General features: G+C 38.1%; 1 protein-coding gene across 2 annotated transcripts in view; it reads left to right on the top strand.

Annotated features, from left to right (window-relative positions):
* The window catches only part of EGLN1 (egl-9 family hypoxia inducible factor 1), a 50,132-nt gene extending 30,922 nt beyond the window's left edge, over nt 1-19,210 (top strand). Inside the window, exons 2-5 of one of the 2 annotated variants that reach the window (XM_002717333.5) lie at nt 8,967-9,086; nt 12,543-12,679; nt 15,613-15,680; nt 16,748-19,210. In XM_002717333.5, coding sequence (XP_002717379.1) covers nt 8,967-9,086; nt 12,543-12,679; nt 15,613-15,680; nt 16,748-16,812 — 390 coding nt within the window. In that variant the 3' untranslated portion in view covers nt 16,813-19,210. The remainder of the gene's footprint in view (nt 1-8,966; nt 9,087-12,542; nt 12,680-15,612; nt 15,681-16,747) is intronic. The other variant, XM_051820710.2, reaches the window with a different exon arrangement.
* The last annotated feature ends 2,777 nt before the right edge of the window (nt 19,211-21,987 follow it).

Raw genomic sequence — 21,987 nt, 5'->3', positions numbered from 1 at the left:
GATATGCCAGGCACGATGCCACCTGAGGGTCTTTGTACCATTTGTTCCTTCTGCCTTGAACATCTACTTCATCACTCAATGTTTTTCAGATGTCAACTTCTAAGGTGAGGCACACCCTATAAATAATTACGAGCTAGCATTATATTCTCCATTCCCTGTTTTGCTTTTTGTAAAACTTCTGACATATGATATTTTTTGTGCTTTTTCTTCCTGCTAGAATACATTTTTTGTGCTTTTTCTTTCTGCTAGTATATGTGTTTACTTCCTTGTCTAGTCTGGTCAATTGTGTAACCCAGAAGATCTAGAATAGTGCCTGGTATATTATAGGTACTTAGTAAGTATCTGTTGAATGGATGAACATGTAGTAATGAGAGGGAAACAAGAACTTATTTTAAACCTGAACAATATCCATTACGTGTCATTAATTTAAAAAGTAGACAAAATAGTAACTGCTTCTAGGGATTACTCTCCTGGCAGATGGAAAAAGGACAAAAAAATTTGTCAGTATGTAGTAGATCAAATCCTATCTGTTTTACATTCTCAATGTTACTTTAAGCCACCCTGTCCTCTCCATTCTCACATCTCTTGTGTTGTGACTCTCTCATCTGTCATCTGTATGTTGGTAGCTTCTTATGTGTCATCTAGTCCATCCTCTACATGTAGCAGTGTTGAAAATTGACATATGATTTATTACTCCTCAGAACCCTTTGCCTTTGGCCTTTTGCCATTCGGAATGAAGTGCTTGTTCATTGTACAACACCCTGTGCCTCATCCTGTGTCTACTAGATCATAGCTTCAAGTGGAGAGGCTGGAGACCGTTATAGTTTAGGAAGTAGCCCAGGCGATTCTTAACTGAACACATTTGGTTAATACTGGCTTATGAGTGAGAGCCTTTATGAGCTGCCACTTCCTGTCTTTCTGTCTCATCCTCTTTGCCACACGGCACTACATCTGCCAACAGTGTGTTCCTTTTTGCATTTCCATCAGGAAAATGTCATATTGGTTCTCTCTCTCTTTTTTTTTTTTTTTGCAAATATTTTGTTCCCTGCATTTGGCTTCTCCTACTCTTGCAAACTTCTATTTTTAATTCTTCAAAATTCTGCTCATTTGTCACTTTTTGCATAAAGTCTTTTCTGACACACCATTTCCCATAACAAAGCTCATCATGACTTTGCTGTTTGGGTACCTTATACAAAACTCTGTGGTAGTATATATTATACTATATCTCTGACTTCATGGTATGACCTGACCTGAGCCAAGTTTTTTTTCCCCCACAGGTATTAGATTATTTTCAAGAATCAGTGCTAACATTCAGAGGTTACAGACAAATGAGTGCTATGGCTCTCCTCAGCCAAAACCCAGCTTCTAAATGACATGCTACTATGAAAGCAAACTCAAACTGAGTTCTGCTATCTATACAAAAATTTATTAGCAAGCAGTCACAAAAATAGTCTTGCAAGCTATTTTATAAGATGGGTGAAACTCCTGTTCTCCATCCTTTTAGGACTATGACAAGCACCTTTTATGAAAGGTTTATTAAAAGAAGTGCTAATCCACTTTTAGGATTCAGCTTAATCCAGTTGAAATCATAAAACAGAATTTCCTTAAGGGGAGTTAACCATAGAACCAGTGAAACCAAAGGCCCTGGTACAGTCCCCAGTTCTGGCTTTAGCCTGGCTCAACCCTGGCCATCTGGGGAGTGAGCCAGCAGTTGAAAGATCTCTCTCTTTTTCTAATTCTTTCTAATATAGCTATAAATATAAAAAAAAGTGGTTAATAGCTAAAGAGCTGTTCAAAATCAGTAAAGGATGAACCACTCACTACAGAAGTGGATAAAAGATATGTGTAGGCAATTCATAAAACATTAATTGAATGGCCAATAAGAATATGAAAAATGTTTACTTCACAAATTTATAATCAAAACATTAATAATATGGTTTTTAAAGTTTTATTTGTTAATTCTAAGACAGAGAGACAGAAAGAGATCTTCTGTCCTATAGTTCACTCCCCAAATCCCCACAACAGCTGGGACTGGGCCAGGCCAAAGCCAGGAGCCTGGAACTCAAGCTAGGTTTCCCATATGGGTGGAAGTATTTGAGCCATTACCTGCTGCCTCTTAGGGTGCTTATTAGCAAAAAGCTAGATTGGAAGTGGAGGCAGGACTAGAACCCAGGCGTTCCAGTATGGGGTACAGGTGTCTCAAGGGGCACCTTAACTACTATACCACAACACCCACCCCAGGGAGATGAATTTTTGCTTATCAAACTAATAAGCAGGTTTTTTTTTTTTGAAAATTTTATTTATTTATTTGAAAGATTTGCACAGAGTAGGAGAGGCAGAAAGAGAGAGGTCTTCCATCTGATGGTTCACTCCCCAGTTGACCACAATGGCTGGAGCTGCACCAAAGTGAAGCTAAGAGCCAGGAGCCTCCTCCGGGTCTCCCATGTGGGTGCAGGGGCCCAAGGTCTTGGGCCATCTTATACTGCTTTCCCAGGCACAGCAGAGAGCTAGATCGGAAGTGGAGCATAAGGGTGCCGGGACTAGAACTGGCGCCTATATGGGATGCCAGCACTGCAGGCGGCAGCTTTACTCACCACACTGCCTTACCCGCCATACCACTGTGCTGGCCCCAACAGTTATTTAAAGAATAAAACTTAATACCCAGAGTTGGCAAGTAGGTAGGAAGATGTATGCCCTCATACAGAGGCGGTGGCGGAATAAACTAATATAACCATATTAGAGAACATTTTCACAACAAAAAGTTTTAACAATTTTAGGAAGATATTAAGGTTGTTTACAAAAGGTTCTTTTAAAAAAAAGATTCTATTTATTTATTTGAAAGAGTTACAGAGAAGGAGATGCAGGGTAAGGGGTTTCTTCCATCTGCTGGTTCACTCCCCAAATTACCACAATGTCTAGGATTGAGCCAGGCCAAAGCCAGGAGCTAGTAGCTTTATCTGGGTCTCCCATGTGGGTGCAAGGAGCCAAGCACTTGGGCCATCCTCCGTTACTTTCCCAGGCACATGAGTAGGGAACCAGATCAAAAGTATAGTAGCCAGGACTCCAACTGGCACCCACATGAGATGCTAGCACCGCAGGCGGCAGCTTTACCTGCTGTGCCACAGCACTGGCCCCACAAAGGGTTCTTAGAACTATTGTTGATCACAGTATTGTTGACAATAGCAAGTATTTCTAAAGATTTTTTAGGAGTTCTCATTTGAGAAGTACACACACACACACACACACACAGCACTGCCATCCCTTGATTTACTTCCCAAATGTGCACAGTGGTCAGCAAGGGCCAGGCAGGGGCCACAGTGGCCACAGTCTGCCCACATATGTGTGCAGTGTTCTTTTCCCCTCTCAGGAACTGTAGCAGATCTGAATATTCCTGTCATCAAATGTGTTCTGTATTTTCTTTTACTGTTTGAAAGTCCTGTTCTCCAACTTTATGTATTTCTTCCAAGGTTAGCCCAGATACTGCTTCTCCCATAAAGCTTGCTGTGATCTGTCATAGCAGTGTCACAGTACCTCCTTTTATGTTCTTCTCTTTCTACTTGGAATTAGTTGGGTAAGTTTTATCTACTTCTGCTGTGGATTGCCTTTATTTCCCCACATGTTTGTGTCAAGAGATACTGATATTGTTCTTATTATATTCATTTTTTTGATACTACTGTAATTAACACCTGAAGTTTTAAAAAGTAAATTATAGTAAATTCCAACTTGCTGTTATTCCCATGTTATGACTTATTTTGCCACATGTATGAACTAGATTTGTGTAGACCACCTAAGTAGTAATAGTGATGGATAAGTGTGCTTTGGCAGCGGATGGGGAAAAGTCTTCAAAGATACAATTGGAAAATTGGAAAATACTTAGGCAGTACACTCATGTGGGAGAGTTGAGCACTATGCATGAATACGTGCCATGATAGCAAGTAGTGGACCACTTGGGAATCTGCACTGCTAGTTTCATTGCAACTCTGAGGCAGAGTAAATGCAAGCCTTCCTGGAGCGAAGAATTGAGGAAGAACACAGAAGGTTCTTTTTCCTTCTCCACTGTATCTGTTCATTTTCCTCTGCTCTGACCTTTGGCAAGTTTTTTTCTTCTCGCCATAGCTAAGTTTTCTAATTTCTTTCTTTCTTTTTTTTTTTAGAGAGAGAGAAATTGATTTTATTTATTTGACAGGCAGAGTTACAGAGAGGAGGAGAGAGCCATCTTCCTTCTGCTGCTTCACTCCTCAAATAGCTTCCAGACCAGGCTGAAGCCAAGAGTCTGGAGTTTCTTCTCGGTCTCCCATGTGGATGGAGGGCCCAACCACTCAGGCCATCTTCAGCTGCTTTCCCCAGCAGGTTAGCAGGGAGCTGGATCAGAAGTGGAGCAGCCCAACCTCGAACCGGCACCCAAGTGGAATGCTGACATCATAGGCAGATGCTCAACCTACTACACCACAATGCCCACCCAAGTTTTCTAATTTCTAAAATGGGGAAATTAGTCGTTCTTACTTCATAGGCTTGCTGCGGAGATTAAAGGAGATAACTCATGCCTGGTCTGTATAGTGGTTAGTAAATGTTAGCCATTAACCTCTATAAAAGGCATAGGGCTGTGTGCCCTCAGGCAATATGTTTTAATAGAATAAATTTTCAGATAGTAAGCCTTTTTACTTCATTCACTGTAAAAGCATTAGTTTGGTAACTCACCATACTTTAGTTCTTCTACCTTTGGATCTCTGTTTTAAAATAATTCATCTCAAATAAAGAAGGAAAAAAATTTTCCTGGTTCAACTTCATATTGAAGCCTTCCAATGCCAGAAATAAATGTCTTCTGATTCCAAAGAGGTATAGCAAACCTCTTCCTTCCTTTTATTCTCAAAGTGAAAAACAGATTTATGGTGTTTCCTATCTTAAGGACATCCTCAATCATGTATATTTTCATAGCAAAAAGGAAGAAATAGTATTCAATTGTTTTATGTTGAAATAAGTTTTCCTCAATGGGAAATTGAACTATTAGATAGGTTTTTCTCAATAAGCAATTTAAATACATACAAGATAGCTGATTGGGAACATACCTCAGAATTATAAATGGGGGTTTGCATTGTTTCTGTTTTTAAGCCTTCTGTTTTGCAGAGTTACACTAGTATGTTTGGTTTGATCCTATTTACAATTGCAGTCATGGATTAGCGCCTTTCCTGGGGCTGGCATTAGCAAGCTGAGTTGACAGATAAAATATAGGCCCTGTGGAACACTGGATCTTTTCTTCTTTTTCTTCATGTCTCAGTGTCCACATCATCACAGCAGAATGAAATGGACCTACAGACGCAAGATAAGACTAAAATGGTGTTGGCCCCCCAGGGATTGTAAAAATTAACATACTTGAACTAAAAGTATTCCTTGCAATTTATAAGATTTCAAAACTTTTCTTATTTCATCTTTTATTTTTTTCAAGTTTCACTTGGAATTCAAAGATCAGAAACAGTTCATCACTGCCCTTCAGTTGAAAGTTGGAGTCAAACCTTTTGACCTCTTCTCAGTTCATCCCCCAACAGTCCCCAACTCTAATCCTAGGACTCCAAGGAAAGCGATTTAGAAGTGACAGTTACAGACAGAGCCTGTGTATTATACATAATCCTGGTGTCCTCGGTATTGTTCTAGTCTGAAATGTCTAGCTCATCTTTTCTTTTATTAATTTTTCTTTATTTATTTGAAAGGCAGAGAGAGAGATTGAGACACATGCAGAGATAGAGAGTGAGCTCCCATGTGTTGATTCATTCCCCAAATGCCTACAACAGCTGAGATTGAGCAGAGTTAAAGTCAGGAGCCAGGAATTCTGTCTGGATCTCCTGCATGGGTGGCTGGGACTCAACCACTTGAGCCATCGTCTGCTGCCACCCAGAGGGCACATAAGCAGAAAGCCAGAACGGAGAGCAGAGCTGGGCCCTGGCACTCCGCTATGGGATGCAGGTGTCCCATGTGGCAGCTGAACTGCCACCCCGTAGCTCATCCTGACCATTGCTGAAAACTCCTCTCCTACCCTACGCTTATTATTAAAATCACTCTTTCATTTGGCATTTCCATTTTACTAAATGGTGACTCCATGTATTTATTTACATAGACTGAAAACCTCAGGGTCATCCTTGATTCTTATTCTCCGCTTCCAGTCTATCAGCAAGTCACGTTGGTTTTCTGCATTCAGAATACATACATCCCACTTTGCCACTCTGAGTTCAGCCTCTTTTGTTTCTGTCCTGCAAACTGCAATAGCCAACTTAGTCTTCTCTTTTCGCCTTCAGTCCAGTATAGTGATTAATTACTTAGATTCTGGAAGCAGAGTCTCTGCATTCACTTGTCATGTGAGTTTGAGGACACGAATCGCCTTCCTGGGCTTTATTTCTCTTAATAGTTCAACAGAGGTGAGAAATGATAGTACTGTTTACTTTACATAATTGTGTGAGTTACTGTGCATAAATTGCTGGGAATAGAACTTGGCAAATAGTAAACATGCAGTAAATGTTAGGTGTTGAGTTATATTGAGGTTTTTATAGTTGTGCTTTTTTATTCATACAAAAATAAACCTGATCTCTTAAAACATTAGTCAGACGTGTTTTCAGCTGGTTTCTTGTCATTCGTAGGAGACTATCCAGTCCTTACTGTGGTTTACCAGACCCTGTGACCCTACCCCCGCATTATCTGGTGTCTACTCTAATAAGTACTAGTCTTTGCTCACTCTTCTTCCAGCCACACTGGCCAGTTCTTGTTTTCTACTCTGCCCAGTCATTTCTGCCTTTCCCCTCATTTTCTCTCCACCACATTTACTTCCCTCCCAGATATTTGCACAAATTGCTGTCCCTTTCATTTGAATCTCCACTCTCATCTCTTCAGAACAAACTTCCATCACCACTATTCTAGAATATCATGCCTTCATTTTCTATATCCTTTCTCAACTTATTTTTTTCATATCTTATGAAAAGATAACTTTTCACTGTCTAACGTTTTATGTGTTTATTGGCTATTTGTCCCACTAGACTGGATTATATAATAAATGAAAGCAAGGAACATAGTCTCATCATTTTGGCCTCAGAAGGCACTGGGTAGGCTTTACAAAGTAGTTCTTAAATAGATGCATGAGATGGGGTGGGGTGGGTAAATGGGAGAAAGTTTTCCCCTCCTTTCTTTGTGCAAGAGATGCTGAGGTTATCAAGTAGTTGGAGAGACCCAAATTAACTTTAAGAAATAAGAGAGATTTATTGTTTATTTATTTTTGAAAGGCAGAGAGAAGGAGAGAACCAGATTGCATCTGCTGATTCACTACCCAAATAACTACAACAGCCAGGGCTGGGCCAGGCCAAAGCAGGTGCCAGGAACTTTATCCGGATCTCCGACATGACTGGCAGGGGCCAAGCACTTGAGCCATCTTCCACTGCTTTTCCAGGCACACTAGCAGCTGGATCGGAAGTAGAAGAGGTGGAACTCCAATCAGCACTCTGATATGGAATGCTGGCATTGCAAGTGGTGGCTTAACCAGCTGCACCCCTCAAATTAACTTTTTTGAGTTGAGATCATATTAGCAAAGAGTTCAGGTTTTATGGGTTTTGTTCCCCATTGTTTTCCATAATACATGATAATTATTTCAGTTAACCACAATGTATTAATTGCATTGTGAAATTTGTACCCTCTTACAGTTTATTATTCAGGCTCTGCTACATAAAATGCCCCTTTTTTGGCAACTAGAATTAAAGAAATTATTGGAGTCACCTTCTTTTGAACAGTCATAATCCTACTACCCTCATGCCATTCTCCTTCCTGTTATTACCAATCTCTACGGCCGAAAGAAGGAACTTGTTAAGTCTGTCTGGAGTCAGGAGAAATAGAGACCTGTGGATATTATTGTTCACCAAAACTTCTGTTGTTGATGAAGAGCAGTAGGTCCAGGGTGCTTAGGAAAAGCAAGATTTTGTTCTCTCTAGGGGATGAAACCACTGAGTTACTTTTTTCAGCAGCTTTTACATATTCCATTGAATATGAATTTCAAAAATTTGTAATATCATTTATCTTAACTATGATGATAGAGCAATTTAATTACTGTCTGATAACTTTATACCAAATCATTGACTTTAACTTAATACAGAGCCATTGACTTTGATAGGTGAAGAAATAAAGGATTTCAGGATAACTGGTAATCTTGAATGTCTTTGTCTTTGTTTGCTTCCTAATTCCTGAGAATTATTTTTCAGTCACCTTTCCCAACTTCATTTGGCTGTCATGTCCTAGGATATGTAAGTTGTTTTGTGTTGTTTGTTTGGGATCTCTCTTCCACCTTCATGTTTAACACTCCACAGTCTTCTGAACCATATCTTGTTATTATATGAGCAAAAAACTATTTTCTTTCTGATTTGAAAAGAACTTAGTCACTGGCTAATTTAATTTTTTGTAAAATCACTGAGTTGATTTGCAATTGATGATTTAAATTCTGCCTATTTAAATGGGTGGCATTCAGAGACAGTGTCCAGTAGGGTGTTTGACAGTCCACCAGTCAGATGGTAATACAGGTGACTTGAGGAGAGCAATCTGTCATGGAGTGGTACAAAAACTCACTTGATCTTGATTATCAATATGTATAAATATTGTGAAAGTGGAACTTTGAAATCCTTTTGGCATTTAAGGTTTTAAGCAAGAGCAAATGGCTTGTGATAGCCAAGGGTTCATAGCAGTGTTGCTCTCTGATCCTTTGATGCTGGCTTTTCCCATTGCTGTGAAGCAGAATTTAGATTGTTCACCAGCCTACTGTGTGTTTTTATAAATGTCAGTGTCAAATGGTTTTACCTCTTCTTTTTTACAAAATAGGGCTTCTGTTAAAGAGAACAACAACTTAAGTGTAAGTTGGAGTATCCAAAAATCAAGAGATCTGCTTTATACACTGTTTTCCCTTTTTGTTCATACATGGACTTTTAAAATCATTATTATTATTACAGGCCATGGTTGCTTGTTATCCAGGCAATGGAACAGGTTACGTGCGTCATGTTGATAATCCAAATGGAGATGGAAGATGTGTGACATGTATATATTATCTTAATAAAGACTGGGATGCCAAGGTATGCAACTTAATTGAGCATTTATTTTTTTCTCACTGGTTCCCCACGATTATTAAGATTTATATTCTTCACAGGTTAAACTATATTTAAAACATGAAACAATTTCTCTCTTAAATTTGTTTTAGTGTCAGGTATTAGGTATGGATTTTTATCAAATGAAACAGATACTAATATATTTTATATACAGGATATAGTATACTATAGACAGTATATAGTATTAACAGTATAGTAATTGTGCATTTTAAAAATTTAAGAACATAAATCTCATGCTCAGTGTTCTAACTGCAAGAAGAAAACTAAGTGGAACACTGGAAACTTGGGAGGTGATGGATTGTTTATTACTGTGTGATTTGATGGTATTATGAGTCTCACGTATCTAAATTATATAAATTTAAATATATGCATTTTTATGTATCAATTGTACCTTAGTAAAGCTAGAAAAAAGAGGTACTGATGAAGCATTTTTAAAATTTGACTTACAAAAGTAACTTTAGTAAAACATCTTACCTTTAAATTTTTTTATAAAGATACTGCTGAGAACAATTGTTTTATAATAGCTTTTGGGGGAGATTATTGATATATAATTATTATGGGTTATTTGCTATTTTATTCTTTGGATTTTTTTAGAGATATCATATGGCATTGGGCTGTTGACTGTCCGCAAGATTGCATCTTTCCCTGACAATGGAAAAAGAGAATACTGACAAACCCTATAAATCTGATCAGAATGTACAATATAACTTAATCTCTGTTATTTCAAATGTATATATCCCAGATGTTAACCTAAGTTTCATTACATTTAAATGACTTCTTAAAATTTATAGCACTGCCTTGGAAACTGTGTAGACCTATTTTTTTTGGTTAATGTTTTAAAATCAAAAATATAATCAAGCAGAAAGGTGAATATAGTACGAGCTCAGTGGATTTTCACACAATGAGCATACCTGGGCAGCCAGGGTGGTTTTCTAAAATAAAAATCAAATGACCTTTAAAAAAACCTCTCCCTCAAAGTTATGCCCAAGTAGAAACCACTCAGGTCTTAAATGTACAAAAATCTCATCCTATCCTAAAAAGTGTGTTAAATTTAAAATATGCTCACAGTGCTCCAGTCATGTTTCTAAAGCACACTGATTTTTAAAGAGTTTCCTGTACACTATTTCAGGTTTAAAATGGAGGTAGATTTATGGCTAAGTAAATTAAGGCATTATGTCGACAACCAAGATTTTTCTATTACAGATTTCAAAGTCTAAATAGAGAAATAAATTTAATAATCAACCTTAATCCCAAGGCACAAGTCATTGGTGAATTTAGTTAAGACTTAAAAATTGATGTTTTGGTCAGATTTTGTGAACAGCTAGAAAGCTAGATATAGACATAATCAACTCCTACTAACTTCTAGATTTTGTAAGGCTCCTTCTGGGCTGATCTTTTAAAATTTAAAATTTTTTTATTTACATTCATTTTATTTGAAAGGCAGGGAGACCAAAAGGTAGATGGAGAGAACAGGTTCATTCCCCAAGTGCCCTCAACAGCCAGGAACTCAATCTAGATGACCCATGTGGGTGACAGGAGTCATCTGCTGCTTCCCAGGGTGCACAGTAGCAGGAAGCCAGGACTCCCACCAGGCCTTCCTCGAGAGGATGTGGGTACCCTTTGTGGAGACCCAAGCACTGAGCCAAACACCCACCCCAGGTCTTTGAATTTTTATACAGCTTAGCCAAAGTCGTTATTGTATAGATTTCAGATTGACACATAGGCAGAAAGAAGTCCCTAAAATGTTTATATGTAGAACTGAAAACTTCAATTTCAAGATGGCACTGAGTATGTAGTGTGCTAAGGATAGAGCAGAAATGCAAATAACTCTCGTAGAGCTGTGGATTGATCTGTTGGAGGTACAGAGGATAGATTGACAGTTAAATTCAGTTGTGCCAAGTGTCAGAATCGTATCTCTGGGGCCGGCACCATGGCTCACTTGGCTAATCCTCTGCCTGCGGCGCCAGCATCCCATATGGGCACCGGGTTCTAGTCCCAGTTGCTCCTCTTCCAGTCCAGCTCTCTGCTGTGGCCCAGGAGGGCAGTGGAGGATGGCCCAAGTGCTTGGGCCCTGCACCCCATGGGAGACCAGGAGGAAGCACCTGGCTCCTGGCTTTGGATCGGCGCAGCGCCAGCCATAGCAGCCATTTGAGGGGTGAACGAACGGAAGGAAGACCTTTCTCTCTGTTTGTCTCTCTCACTTCCTAACTCTATCTGTCAAAAAAAAAAGATTAATAAAGATTAATATCTCTGGAAGTGCATAGGAAGGCCACCCAGATCAGAGGTCAGGGAAGGTTTCCCAGGGGAGGTGTCGACTAGCCATTTCTCTTTAAACATTTCAGCCAATCATCTGTGATATTCCCAGTGACTCCAGTCAAAGGGAAGGGGACAGGGAAAAACCTGGAGAGTTGTGAGATTTTTACATAATTGCCTGGGGAATCACTGTGAACAACCTGGAACCAACACTGGAACACTGGCAAGGGGGCCCAAGGAGCTGGACCTGAAGATGAGCCTGATGAACATTTTTTTCTGACTAGATTATAGCTTTAGGCTCAACCTCCAGGAAGTCTTGACCAGGTGGTGCAGTTCCTTTCCATTTTAAACAGTGGCCTCTTTAGGTGTTTATTCTTGTTTGGCTGTGATTTGCCTAGCTTTATTCTCCTCCCAGATTGTAAACACCTCAAGAACAAGGTCTGGCTGTATTACCTGCTCTGCACCTAGGGTCACCACAGTTCCCAGTGAAATAGCTGCTCAGTCAATATTGGTAGGAGTGGATGAGTCCATGTAACTTCAGAGAATGGTGTATTTAAGTAAATAATAATTCTGGAAGGAATTGAGTTTTATAATCAAGTAATTATGAGCATATCAAGCCCAGTCTGAAAAGGGAGTCCCAACAGTGACTGTGGCATGAATGGTGGAGTGATGATAGTGATAAATGAAGACACTGTCTAGCAATGTATTAAATTCTTTATATATTTTTCTTAAATTCTTTACAAGACATTTGTGGATGTTATATTAAGTGTTCAGCTTTCAAATACAATTAGCTATTAGACATGAGCCATTTATAGTAATTTAATCCAAATGACTTGTTGAAAGGTATCCATTTTAAGGGCAGTTTAAGTAGATCATTAGGATATATAAACGTTTAATAGTTTTCGAAACATTCAAGCATCATTTTAGGAATTAAATTGAGACAATATTCATGTTTCAGCATATATTTATAAAACCTCTCAAACAAGAAATGAATTTTTTCCTTGCAGCAGTGCAGTACTTAGAATCTCAGCTTACATCATACCTTGTTAATTGATATGGATTTGTGAATAATTTGATTCAGAATTTTGTTTCACTGAAATAGCCCCCTCCCCAGCTTAATCTTAGAGCATTTTTGGTTACTCATGCTTACATATTTGTCTCCTTTCCTAGGTAAATGGAGGTATACTTCGAATTTTTCCAGAAGGCAAAGCCCAGTTTGCTGACATTGAACCTAAATTTGATAGACTGCTGTTTTTCTGGTCTGACCGTCGCAACCCTCATGAAGTACAACCAGCATATGCTACAAGGTAGTATTTCTTTTAAGAAAAAATATGTTACAAAAACTATGGTTGGATGGGAGAGGATAATTTGAGTAAATTTGAAAAATTTCTAATGAGTATTTTCCTGTTCTCCAGGTGCTTTTTATTATGTTTTATAGTCATTTTTATTTTAAAAATTGTATATGATTTATTCATAGTTGGTACTAAATGCTTGTGTATTTCTTTGCACAGTCACTCCTTGTCTTGGATAAGAAAAGGAAACTTCTCACCCTTCTAGCCCTGTCTCTTGGTGATTTCATCTCTGAATTATTGCCTATCCTTTGATTTTCTGAGGGTATTCACTTGGGTGATGGAAATACCAGATAGGAAAGGAGAAGGGCAGAGGTAATGAGAAGGGCCAGTATTGTGGCATAGTATGCTAAGCCTCTGCCTAGGTGCTGGCTTCCCATATGGGCACCAGTTTGTGTCTCAACTGCCCCTCTTCCAATCCAGCCCTCTGCTAATGGCCTGGGAAAGCAGTAGAAGATGGCCCAAGTCCTTGGGCCCCTGCACCCATTTGGGAGACCTGGAAGAAACTCCTGACTCCTGGCTTCTTATTGACACAGCTCCAGCTGTTGCAGCTATTTTGGGAGTGAACCAGTGGGTAGAAGACCTTTCTCTCTGTCTCTCCCTCCCTCTGTCTATAACTATACCTCTCAAATAAATAAATAAAATCTTAAAAAAAAGTAATGAGAGAAAAAATAAAGAGTAACAATATGGAAAAATGGATAGAGTAGAAAAAAATATGAGGTAACTAGGGAGTAGAAGTGAAGAGAAAAAACAATAGAGGAAAGAAAAGTAGAAGAAAGATTGCCATATGTGTGAGTTAATGTTGGAAAAATAATCTTTTAGCCTTATTAAGAAGCATATGTTTTATTATGTCCTTTCTTTACAAGGTTTAGTACCCTAAATGTTTAATTCCTTTTTTTTTTTTACCATTTCTCATAACTCAGTTTAAATGTGAAGACTGTTAAAACTGAAGTTGTTGCAGATATTGCTATGAAACTAGGTATTTGTAGAAAGAATACTATTTTCTAAATATCTTTTTCATTTCAGAAAGAACCTAGAATATTCTGATAATGAATTCCAGCAATCTGTTTTAACATCTGGCTTAGGAGATGCAGAGGGATGTGTGCTGGAGAGAGGATGCACACCCTTAGAGACACTGGGTTTAGTGCTGATGTTAGAGTCCAGTCAGCTTGCGTGAGCTTCTGAAGACTTGCGTGTCATCTCTCCCTTTTTTCTCCTTTCTGAGTCAAGCAGCCTTCCCGCTAATTCACACAGAGGAGCAGGCTGAACAGTTGGTAGCCAGAAATCATAAAAAGTCCTAAATGGAAACCAGAGAGAATCTTTTCTCTTGGATCCCATCCCTCGTCCTGAAGCTCAGTGCCTGCCTCTACCTCCCACTGCAGACTCTTTAAATGTTTTCTGACCCAGAAACTGCTTCATAGACCTTCTTTTCAATGAGATTTTGAGCTTGGTTTGATTGTATCCTTTTTAGATGAATAAATAACAGTTTGAAATAGTAAATCAGTGTCAACTCGTGTGGAACATAAGTACTCTGGGACCTGAGAGAAAGAGGAGGTGGTGTTAGACTGAGCAGTAAAGAGGCCAGAAGCCCAGCCGCGTTAGTGCAGCTCTGAGAAAGGGCAAGATCGTCCTAGTCGTGGTGAGGAAATTTGTGAGGAAAACGATAAGGCTGGCGAGTGAGAACGGCAGGTGGTGGGTTACAGTTGTTTCCTGGTAAGGACTTGGGGCTATGGTGGGAGGTGATCCAGAAATTAGAACTCTTGATTACTAAGTCACATGGACAGAAGACAGATATATCTGAGCCCTTTCCTATTACCAAGGCCACCAGAAAAAAATAGAAGAGGCCACCTGGCAAGAAAGGTGTTGAACTCTAGACAAAGCAGAGTGTGGCAGTCAGCAGACCCGTCTCTGATCGCAGCTCTGTCCTTCTCCAGTGAGAGATCCGCACCTCAGTCTCCTCGAGTTGTCCAGGTGCTCAGGTTCTGACTCAGCTCTGCATTTGGCTGTTTACTTCAATATGCTTCCTGGTTTAGTTTTGTCACATATACGGGGTCATCATTCGATCATGCTTGCCCCCCATGACCATTGACTAGAATTTGTAAGATATTTTAACTAATTGTTGCACTCTACTGAAGAATTAACGATTTGTGCCATGCCCTCAATTTTATAGTGTCTGTACATTTTCCCCCTTGCTCCTATCAGAAGATCTAACATGTACTATTTTATAAACTGGTGATGCCTCATTTATTTTTGGAATAAGATAGTCCAATTAAGTGTAATTTTCTGAAAAATGAAGTTAGCTACACTTTAAACCTCAGAACATAGTATAATTGTTTTGATAAAAATTCTAGAAAAGTCTTAGTATAATTTAACTCCTCTTGATGACTCAGGTTATAATTAAAAACATCCATCATTCCACTTTGCTATAATGTAATATGATATTCTCAGAAGCTTTTGAGACTTACTCTCCTTTCACTAAAGGCCCCAGGCTGCTGTGTATGGAATCCTTTTCTGTTTCTCACTTTTTCATTTAGTACTTCTGCTATGGATAATGTGCTGTTTCTGTAATAGCCATTCTTTTACCCTTTTGTTATCTGTTTCTGCTCTGTGGTGGGGTTGCAAAAAAGATAGTCAAGCAGTTTAAACAGATGTTTAAAAAGTCATAAATACTCAACTTTGTGACATCAATTTTAGCCTCTCCTGGTTCTCTGCTATACTCTTCAGTGTTGAGGCTACTGGAAAAGTGAGTTGTTGTACTCATTTGTCCTTTAGTATCATTCAAGTTTAGGCATAATTTTGGCATCACAAGTTTTAATATACCATCATAACAGCATACCACTACCCTACCCCCCAATGTGATCATTCTTACCCTATTCTAAATTTTCTTTTAGGTACGCAATAACTGTTTGGTATTTTGATGCAGATGAGAGAGCACGAGCTAAAGTAAAATATCTAACAGGTAAACATCATTTGGGGCCAGGGTATACTGGAACAAAAGTACCCTGCCATCAGGTGGTGCTTTCAGTAAATTCAAGTATAGTCTTTTTTAACACCATGAATAATTCTTGTTTTTGTCAGATTCATTAATTCCCTTTCTTAAAAAAGGACTTCCCTTAATGTCATCTTCATTATTATATTTAGCCTACAAAATTGCCAAAAGATTAGGAAAGTTTGAGGCAAAATCTGAGTAATTATTCAGTTATCGTCCAAGTTTTTCTGTGATTATCCTTTTCAGTCACAGGGGACTTGACTCTTGTTAATGGCCATCTGGCTACCTCTCGTTTGCCCCCAAGAAGGCAGTAAATATCCTTTCCTTTTTTAAGCATACATACTCTTAAAAAATATCCTCGATCTTCCATGTTCAATAGGGACATGAAGAAAGTTAATATAAAGGAGGTAAATTGAAATGCCAAAATGAGTGAATCAGCTTAGGCATGTGGACTGCATTATCTCCAGTGGTATACACAGACAGGTCAGCACACTTGTACCGAACCTGAAGATTCTTCGTTACACCAGTTCTCCTCTGCCCCCGCTCATGGACTCTCTCTTCTAGAGCAGTTGGTCTCAGTTTCCCATCTGATGGACCACTCGCTTTCTTTTCTTTAACCCTACCTGTATATCCAAAAGTCCATTAAGTGTTCACATTACTGATTAGCCATATTTTCATGAGCCATTGATAATCCCACTTCAGGCTTTTATAAACAACATACAAATTGAATGTTGATGGATTTTCTATGTATTTTTAAAGTAGTTATTTGTGGCAGAGCCCACAAATAATTGCTTTTTAAAATAAAAAGGAGACGAAATCATTCTCTATACAGAGGATGGTTTTACCCTTAAAGGTTTTACTAGTTGAAATGAATGCCTTCATCATAATAGAACACCACTGATAACATTTGGAAGTGCAAGTATAAAAGTTTTCAGATGATGTTGGTCCATACTGTTGGGAATTCAGTGGGAAGCAGTAGCAGAAGCTCTCTGGTGCCTAATGAATAAATGAATTTTATCTATTTTTTTACCTTGCAGGGGAAAAAGGAGTGAGGGTTGAACTCAATAAACCTTCTGATTCAATCAGTAAAGATGTCTTATAGAGCCTCTCATCCAGCAATACCCTCAGTTCACTACAATAATTGTTGACACTGTTTGTTAACTTGTGAATACAAATAAATGGGATAAAGAAAAACAGACAACCAGTCGGCATTTTAATAAGGAAAAGATACAACTGCTTTGTGTTGCATCAAACAGGAAGATTTTGACTGCTGTGACTTTGTACTGCATGATCCACTCCGAATCTGTGACTGCTTATGGGAAGAAGATAAGCTATCAGTTGAAAATGGTTTTTACATCTGGACATGAAATAAGTGCCCTGTGCAAAATTTTTTCATTCTTCTATTTTGTCCGATCTGTCATCTAGCTGAGTTCATTTCATCTCTCCCTTTTTTATATCAAGGTTTGAATTTGGGGTAATTTTTGTATGATTAGGTACAATTTATCAAAACTGAATTGAGAAAAAATTACAGTATTATTTCTCAAAACAGCATCAATCTATTTTTGTAAACTTCTTCATACTATTAAATTTTGCCCTAAAAGACCTCTCAGAATGATTGTTGCCAGTGACTGATGATTAATTAATTTTCTTTTCACTTAAAATAAGAAAAGGAGCACTTTACCAATGGAAACATCAGATGTTTTGTAGTGCTATCTTGCTCTAATTTGGATTCCTAAAGATTGCTGCTGTCATGTTTTGACATCCTTAATAATGAAGCCTCACAGTAAAACAGTCACCATTTATTACCAGTAACTTCAGTTCATGTTTTATAAGGAAAAATACACTGTAAGAAGGGTTTATCTTTTCAAGTTTTTTTTTTTTTAAACAAAACGAAAGTGACTGGCACTGAATGAACTTGAGATTATCCTCAGCATCAAGTTCCTAAGATAAAGGGCTTTCTTCTGCATTCAGGTGTTTCCTCTAGAGCTAGATGATGATTTCCCATTTCTAAGGTTTTCCCTTTTGCTTCTCAAATTGATTGTACTTTCAAATTTATTGTTTTCTTCCTAATACTATGATCCGTCTGATTTTCAGATCAGAACCTTTGTCTCTTTTGAAGAATATCAGGGGGAGATTAATTTGCATTGAGAAGGAAATGTGTTGTTACAAACTTGATGTTCAGTGACTCTTCAGACAGCTGTTGAGGCATTCCCCAAATGTGATGCCAGCCTTCTTGTCAGTACTGAAAGACGTATGCTTAGCTTAGAAAAACAAAAAAGCGCAAAACCAGATAATTTTATTTTTATGTTTTATGGGTTTTCTTTTTTACATTTTAGAAAAAGAAGGAACATTACATAATCACACAAGGCCTCCCGGACTTCTGTTACTTAAAGAATGAGTTGAGATAGATGTCTTAGATTTCATTCTCCTAGGCTCTTTAGCAAAGAGCCCTTACCAATTTAGGTTTTCTATCCTGTTTCCTCGATCTTCTTTGCCAAAATCTGAGTATACAGAAATATTTCTATATATTTCAATTTACAACAGTTTTAGCATCTGTATAGTTTGTATCCAATTAGAGACCTTTTCTATGGAAAGCTCAGTAATTTTTATTAAAAGATTGCTATTGTTCATGTAAAACATGAAAAAAATTATTTAGTGAAACTGACAGTATGAATTAGAATGGGATTAAATATTTGGTATCGTGTTCTCCCTTAGGAGAACCTGCAGGAAAAAAAGCGATAGTTTATTGTTTTTCCTTGCCCATGTTCAGCTTTGTCCCACTTCCTCTTCCAGATGATAACATAACATCTCTACAGTAAGTGCCTCTCTGCCAGCCCGACCTGGGAGTGCAAGTTGTCCTTGCCATCTGGTCTGTAGTGCAGTGCACTGCCTTGGGCCACAATTTGAAAGCACTATCGTTTTTAGCGTTAGTAGAAATTGTTTTAGGTAGACTGAAGTCTGTTAAGATGTATAGCACAGCCTTTTAATTTGGGAGCCCCTGTTGTTCAAATGTGTGTACCTTTGCAGCTGTACAGTTATCAGAGTCTGCTATCTATTGGTTGTGCTTGACAGACAGGTCTTAAATTGTATATTTTTTTGAAAAAGTTTATATACTTTCTTGGAGATCAGTGTGAAAATATCAAGCAATCAGGATAGCCATTTCTTTTAATATTCACTGAAACTATTCATTTGTTGTTAGTGGGACCGTTAACTTGTCACCGAGCAGGACTATATTTAAAACTAAATTGAAAATGGTTTGTGGCCTATATGTGTTCAATCCTGGTTGAAGATAAATCTTCGCAATGCTTATTTTTATTCATCACATTAACCAGCTGTAAAACACAGAACTTTATCAATAGTAGGCAAAGAATTTCAGGATTCCTATATAGATAGGCTATAAAGTCATGTAATTTGGAAAGCAGTGTTTCATTATGGAAGAGCTCTCAAGTTGCTTGTAAAGCTAATCTAATTAAAAAGATGTATAAATGTTCTTGAAAAAATTATGGTGGTTATTTCCAGCTGTCTTTGTTTTTTAATCCTTTAAAGGCTTTAATAATGGGCCCTATCATCAGATAATGTGCTTTTCTATACCATAGCTCTGGCTTAGTCCAGAAGGTTTGGTATTACTTTTTATAAATAATAAGGGAAAGAGAACAGTAAATAATAGGAACTCAGTGATTTTAGAACTATGCTGGGTTATTTGGACTCTGAGATCCATGAGCTTTGTTTGCATTCTTAACATTGAAATCCTTGCCCTTCTAGTCAAATTTTTAAAATTATTTTGACACTCATAGCTGCTGAGTATATTTGTAATAGCTGCATCACCCCAATCACAGAAGGAGGGGCGTCAGACATCTATCTCTAATTATCAGAGGTGTCCAATTGTATGTATGCAAGAAAGTTTCATTTGTGTGGTCATCCATTAAAACATAAGAGCTTTAATGTGATATTAATTTACATGTGCATATATCTTTCACGTAACATTTTAGTGTGATATATTTGTTATTTTCTGGCCTGTCTTAGGGCACTTGGAGAATTCCACTGAAATATAGCTGGGCAAATTGAAGGAAAGAGAGGAAAATTAATTAGAGATGGTAATTGAGAATAGTGTAATTTAAAACACACAGGCAGAATTAACAAATCTCTCTTGTGGCTCAATTTCTTGATTATGTGACCTTTTGACCCTTTTTAAAATTTGCAATAAGCACAGTTATCTGTAAAAAAAAAAAAAAAGAGTTGTATGAGACCTAAATGAAATACAGTATGCAACATACCTGACAGTGATGAACAAAGTAGGACTTCAACAAGTATTATTCCCTCCTTTAACATTATGGTAGCACAGTTGCAAAGAGGAAAAAAGTTAGATAATGAGCTTTGAATAGTTGAGAATTTTAGCAGTTGTTTTTCACATCAGTTATAACTCTGGAGTTTCCACTTAGGTTTAAATCACACTAATTCTTTCCCAAGTGCACTGGTCTAAGAAGGAGCTATATGTTGAATGTGGAGCACAACGGATGCGTAATTATACCATGTCCCTAATCATTCTGCATTGGGTTTTTGTTCCACGTAGTTTACTAGCATTCCCAAGCAGATATTCAGCCTCCCTTGCTTCAGGGATAATTTTTGGACTTATAAAGTCATGAATATATGCCCCCCACTTCCAGTTTTGCTTTTAATGATCATTTCATGATCACCAGAAAGCCAGTTTCGCCTGAAATGGGGCAATGCTCAAGGATAAAGCATTGGACTGAGGACATGTATAAAGGGCGTGGCCTTGTGAGCTGGAAATAGTTTCACAAATAGAACACACTTAAATATTAATCACTCTACAAAATACAGAATGTTTAAACAGCTTTATTAACAAGCAGCTAATGCTCTTCATATTGAATGGATAATTTTTGCTCTGAAAAGAATGTCATGGGGTCAAAGAGCTATTGAGTAAGGTTTAAAAAACTTCACTGAGATGATTGTTTTTGTTAAAATTGTTATATTCCTATGATGTTCTCACAATACTTTTAGACTCTTTTTCCTCAACGTGTACAAAGTGGGCATAGCAAATTTTATTTCCATCTGTAATTAAAACAGGATCAGAGAAGTGACTGCTCACAGCTTGTAAGGGGTAGAGAGCCAGGACTTGAACATGGACTTTATTTTTCTTGTTTAATCTTAGTAATGATTAATTCAACCTATTCTTTAAAGATTGTTTAAAAAAAAAATTCCTCACCTTCTCCTAAGAAAACAGTTTCAAATGGATCCTTGCCCTGTTAGGTGTCAACGATGTAATTGCCTTACTACCTCTTGATGTTTCAGTATTAGGTAATATTTATGACCGTCACCACATGGATGATGAGTTCTCTTTCCAACAGTCTTCACCACTCTTGCCACACATCCACAAACACTTCCACCTACCCTGATCTTCATTTAGTTACGTTGTAGGTGAGCTCAGGTTGTGTTTCTGTTATGCCTCGGCTGTTCAAAGCCGAGATCCAGAGTAAATCATGATGACTCTTACATGCTTCCGTAGTTTATTTTTCCCCTTAGTGTCTCGAGTGTGTGTGTGAGTGTGTGTGTGGGGGGGGCTTTTACCCTGTGGCAGTGTGGAAGGGCTGCTCTTCCTTCCTGGAGCACAGCTGGTCTGCCTTCAGCACTCTTGGTGCTGCATCTCCATTTCCGCTCTCCATACGTGGTGGTTTGCCTTCTCATTCTGCTGGAGCATGTGCTCCGGTGCTTTCTGCAAGTGTGCAGATGAGAAACGTTCCGCGACCACTTGTCTTGTCCTGCCACACTGAATTGGTAACATAGCTACGTATAGCATTCTACTTGAAATTCTTTTCCTCAGATTTTGAAGGTATTGTCTTGCTGGTTATAAGTTCCAGTGTGTGTGGCAGCTGAGAAATCTGAAGCCTTTCTTTTCCTAATTTTTTATCTTTATTTTTTCTTCTGTAGAAGCTCATAGAATATTCCCATCCCTAGGGCACCAGCTCTACAGTGTGCACTAGTGTGTCCCTATTCTCAGCCACTAGTTTTGCAAACTGTAAAGTATTTTCAAAGAGCTCCTTTTTTGTTCTAATTAAGATGTGTGTATATATATATACATATATACATATACATAAACAACCTGTTCTAACAAAAATAATACTTTTTTCTGCTTTTGTCTTTTGTGTTGTTAGTATTCCCCCCACAATCTGGTAAATCTTGTTTATGTATTATGATATTTAAGAGGTGGGCCCTGGGCTTCTGGTTTTCCAAGTTATGTTGGCTGCTGCCTAATTACTGA

Source organism: Oryctolagus cuniculus, chromosome 13, assembly GCF_964237555.1.
Source record: "Oryctolagus cuniculus chromosome 13, mOryCun1.1, whole genome shotgun sequence".
NCBI lineage: Eukaryota > Metazoa > Chordata > Mammalia > Lagomorpha > Leporidae > Oryctolagus > Oryctolagus cuniculus.
This window is presented reverse-complemented; position numbering and strand designations above follow the sequence as displayed.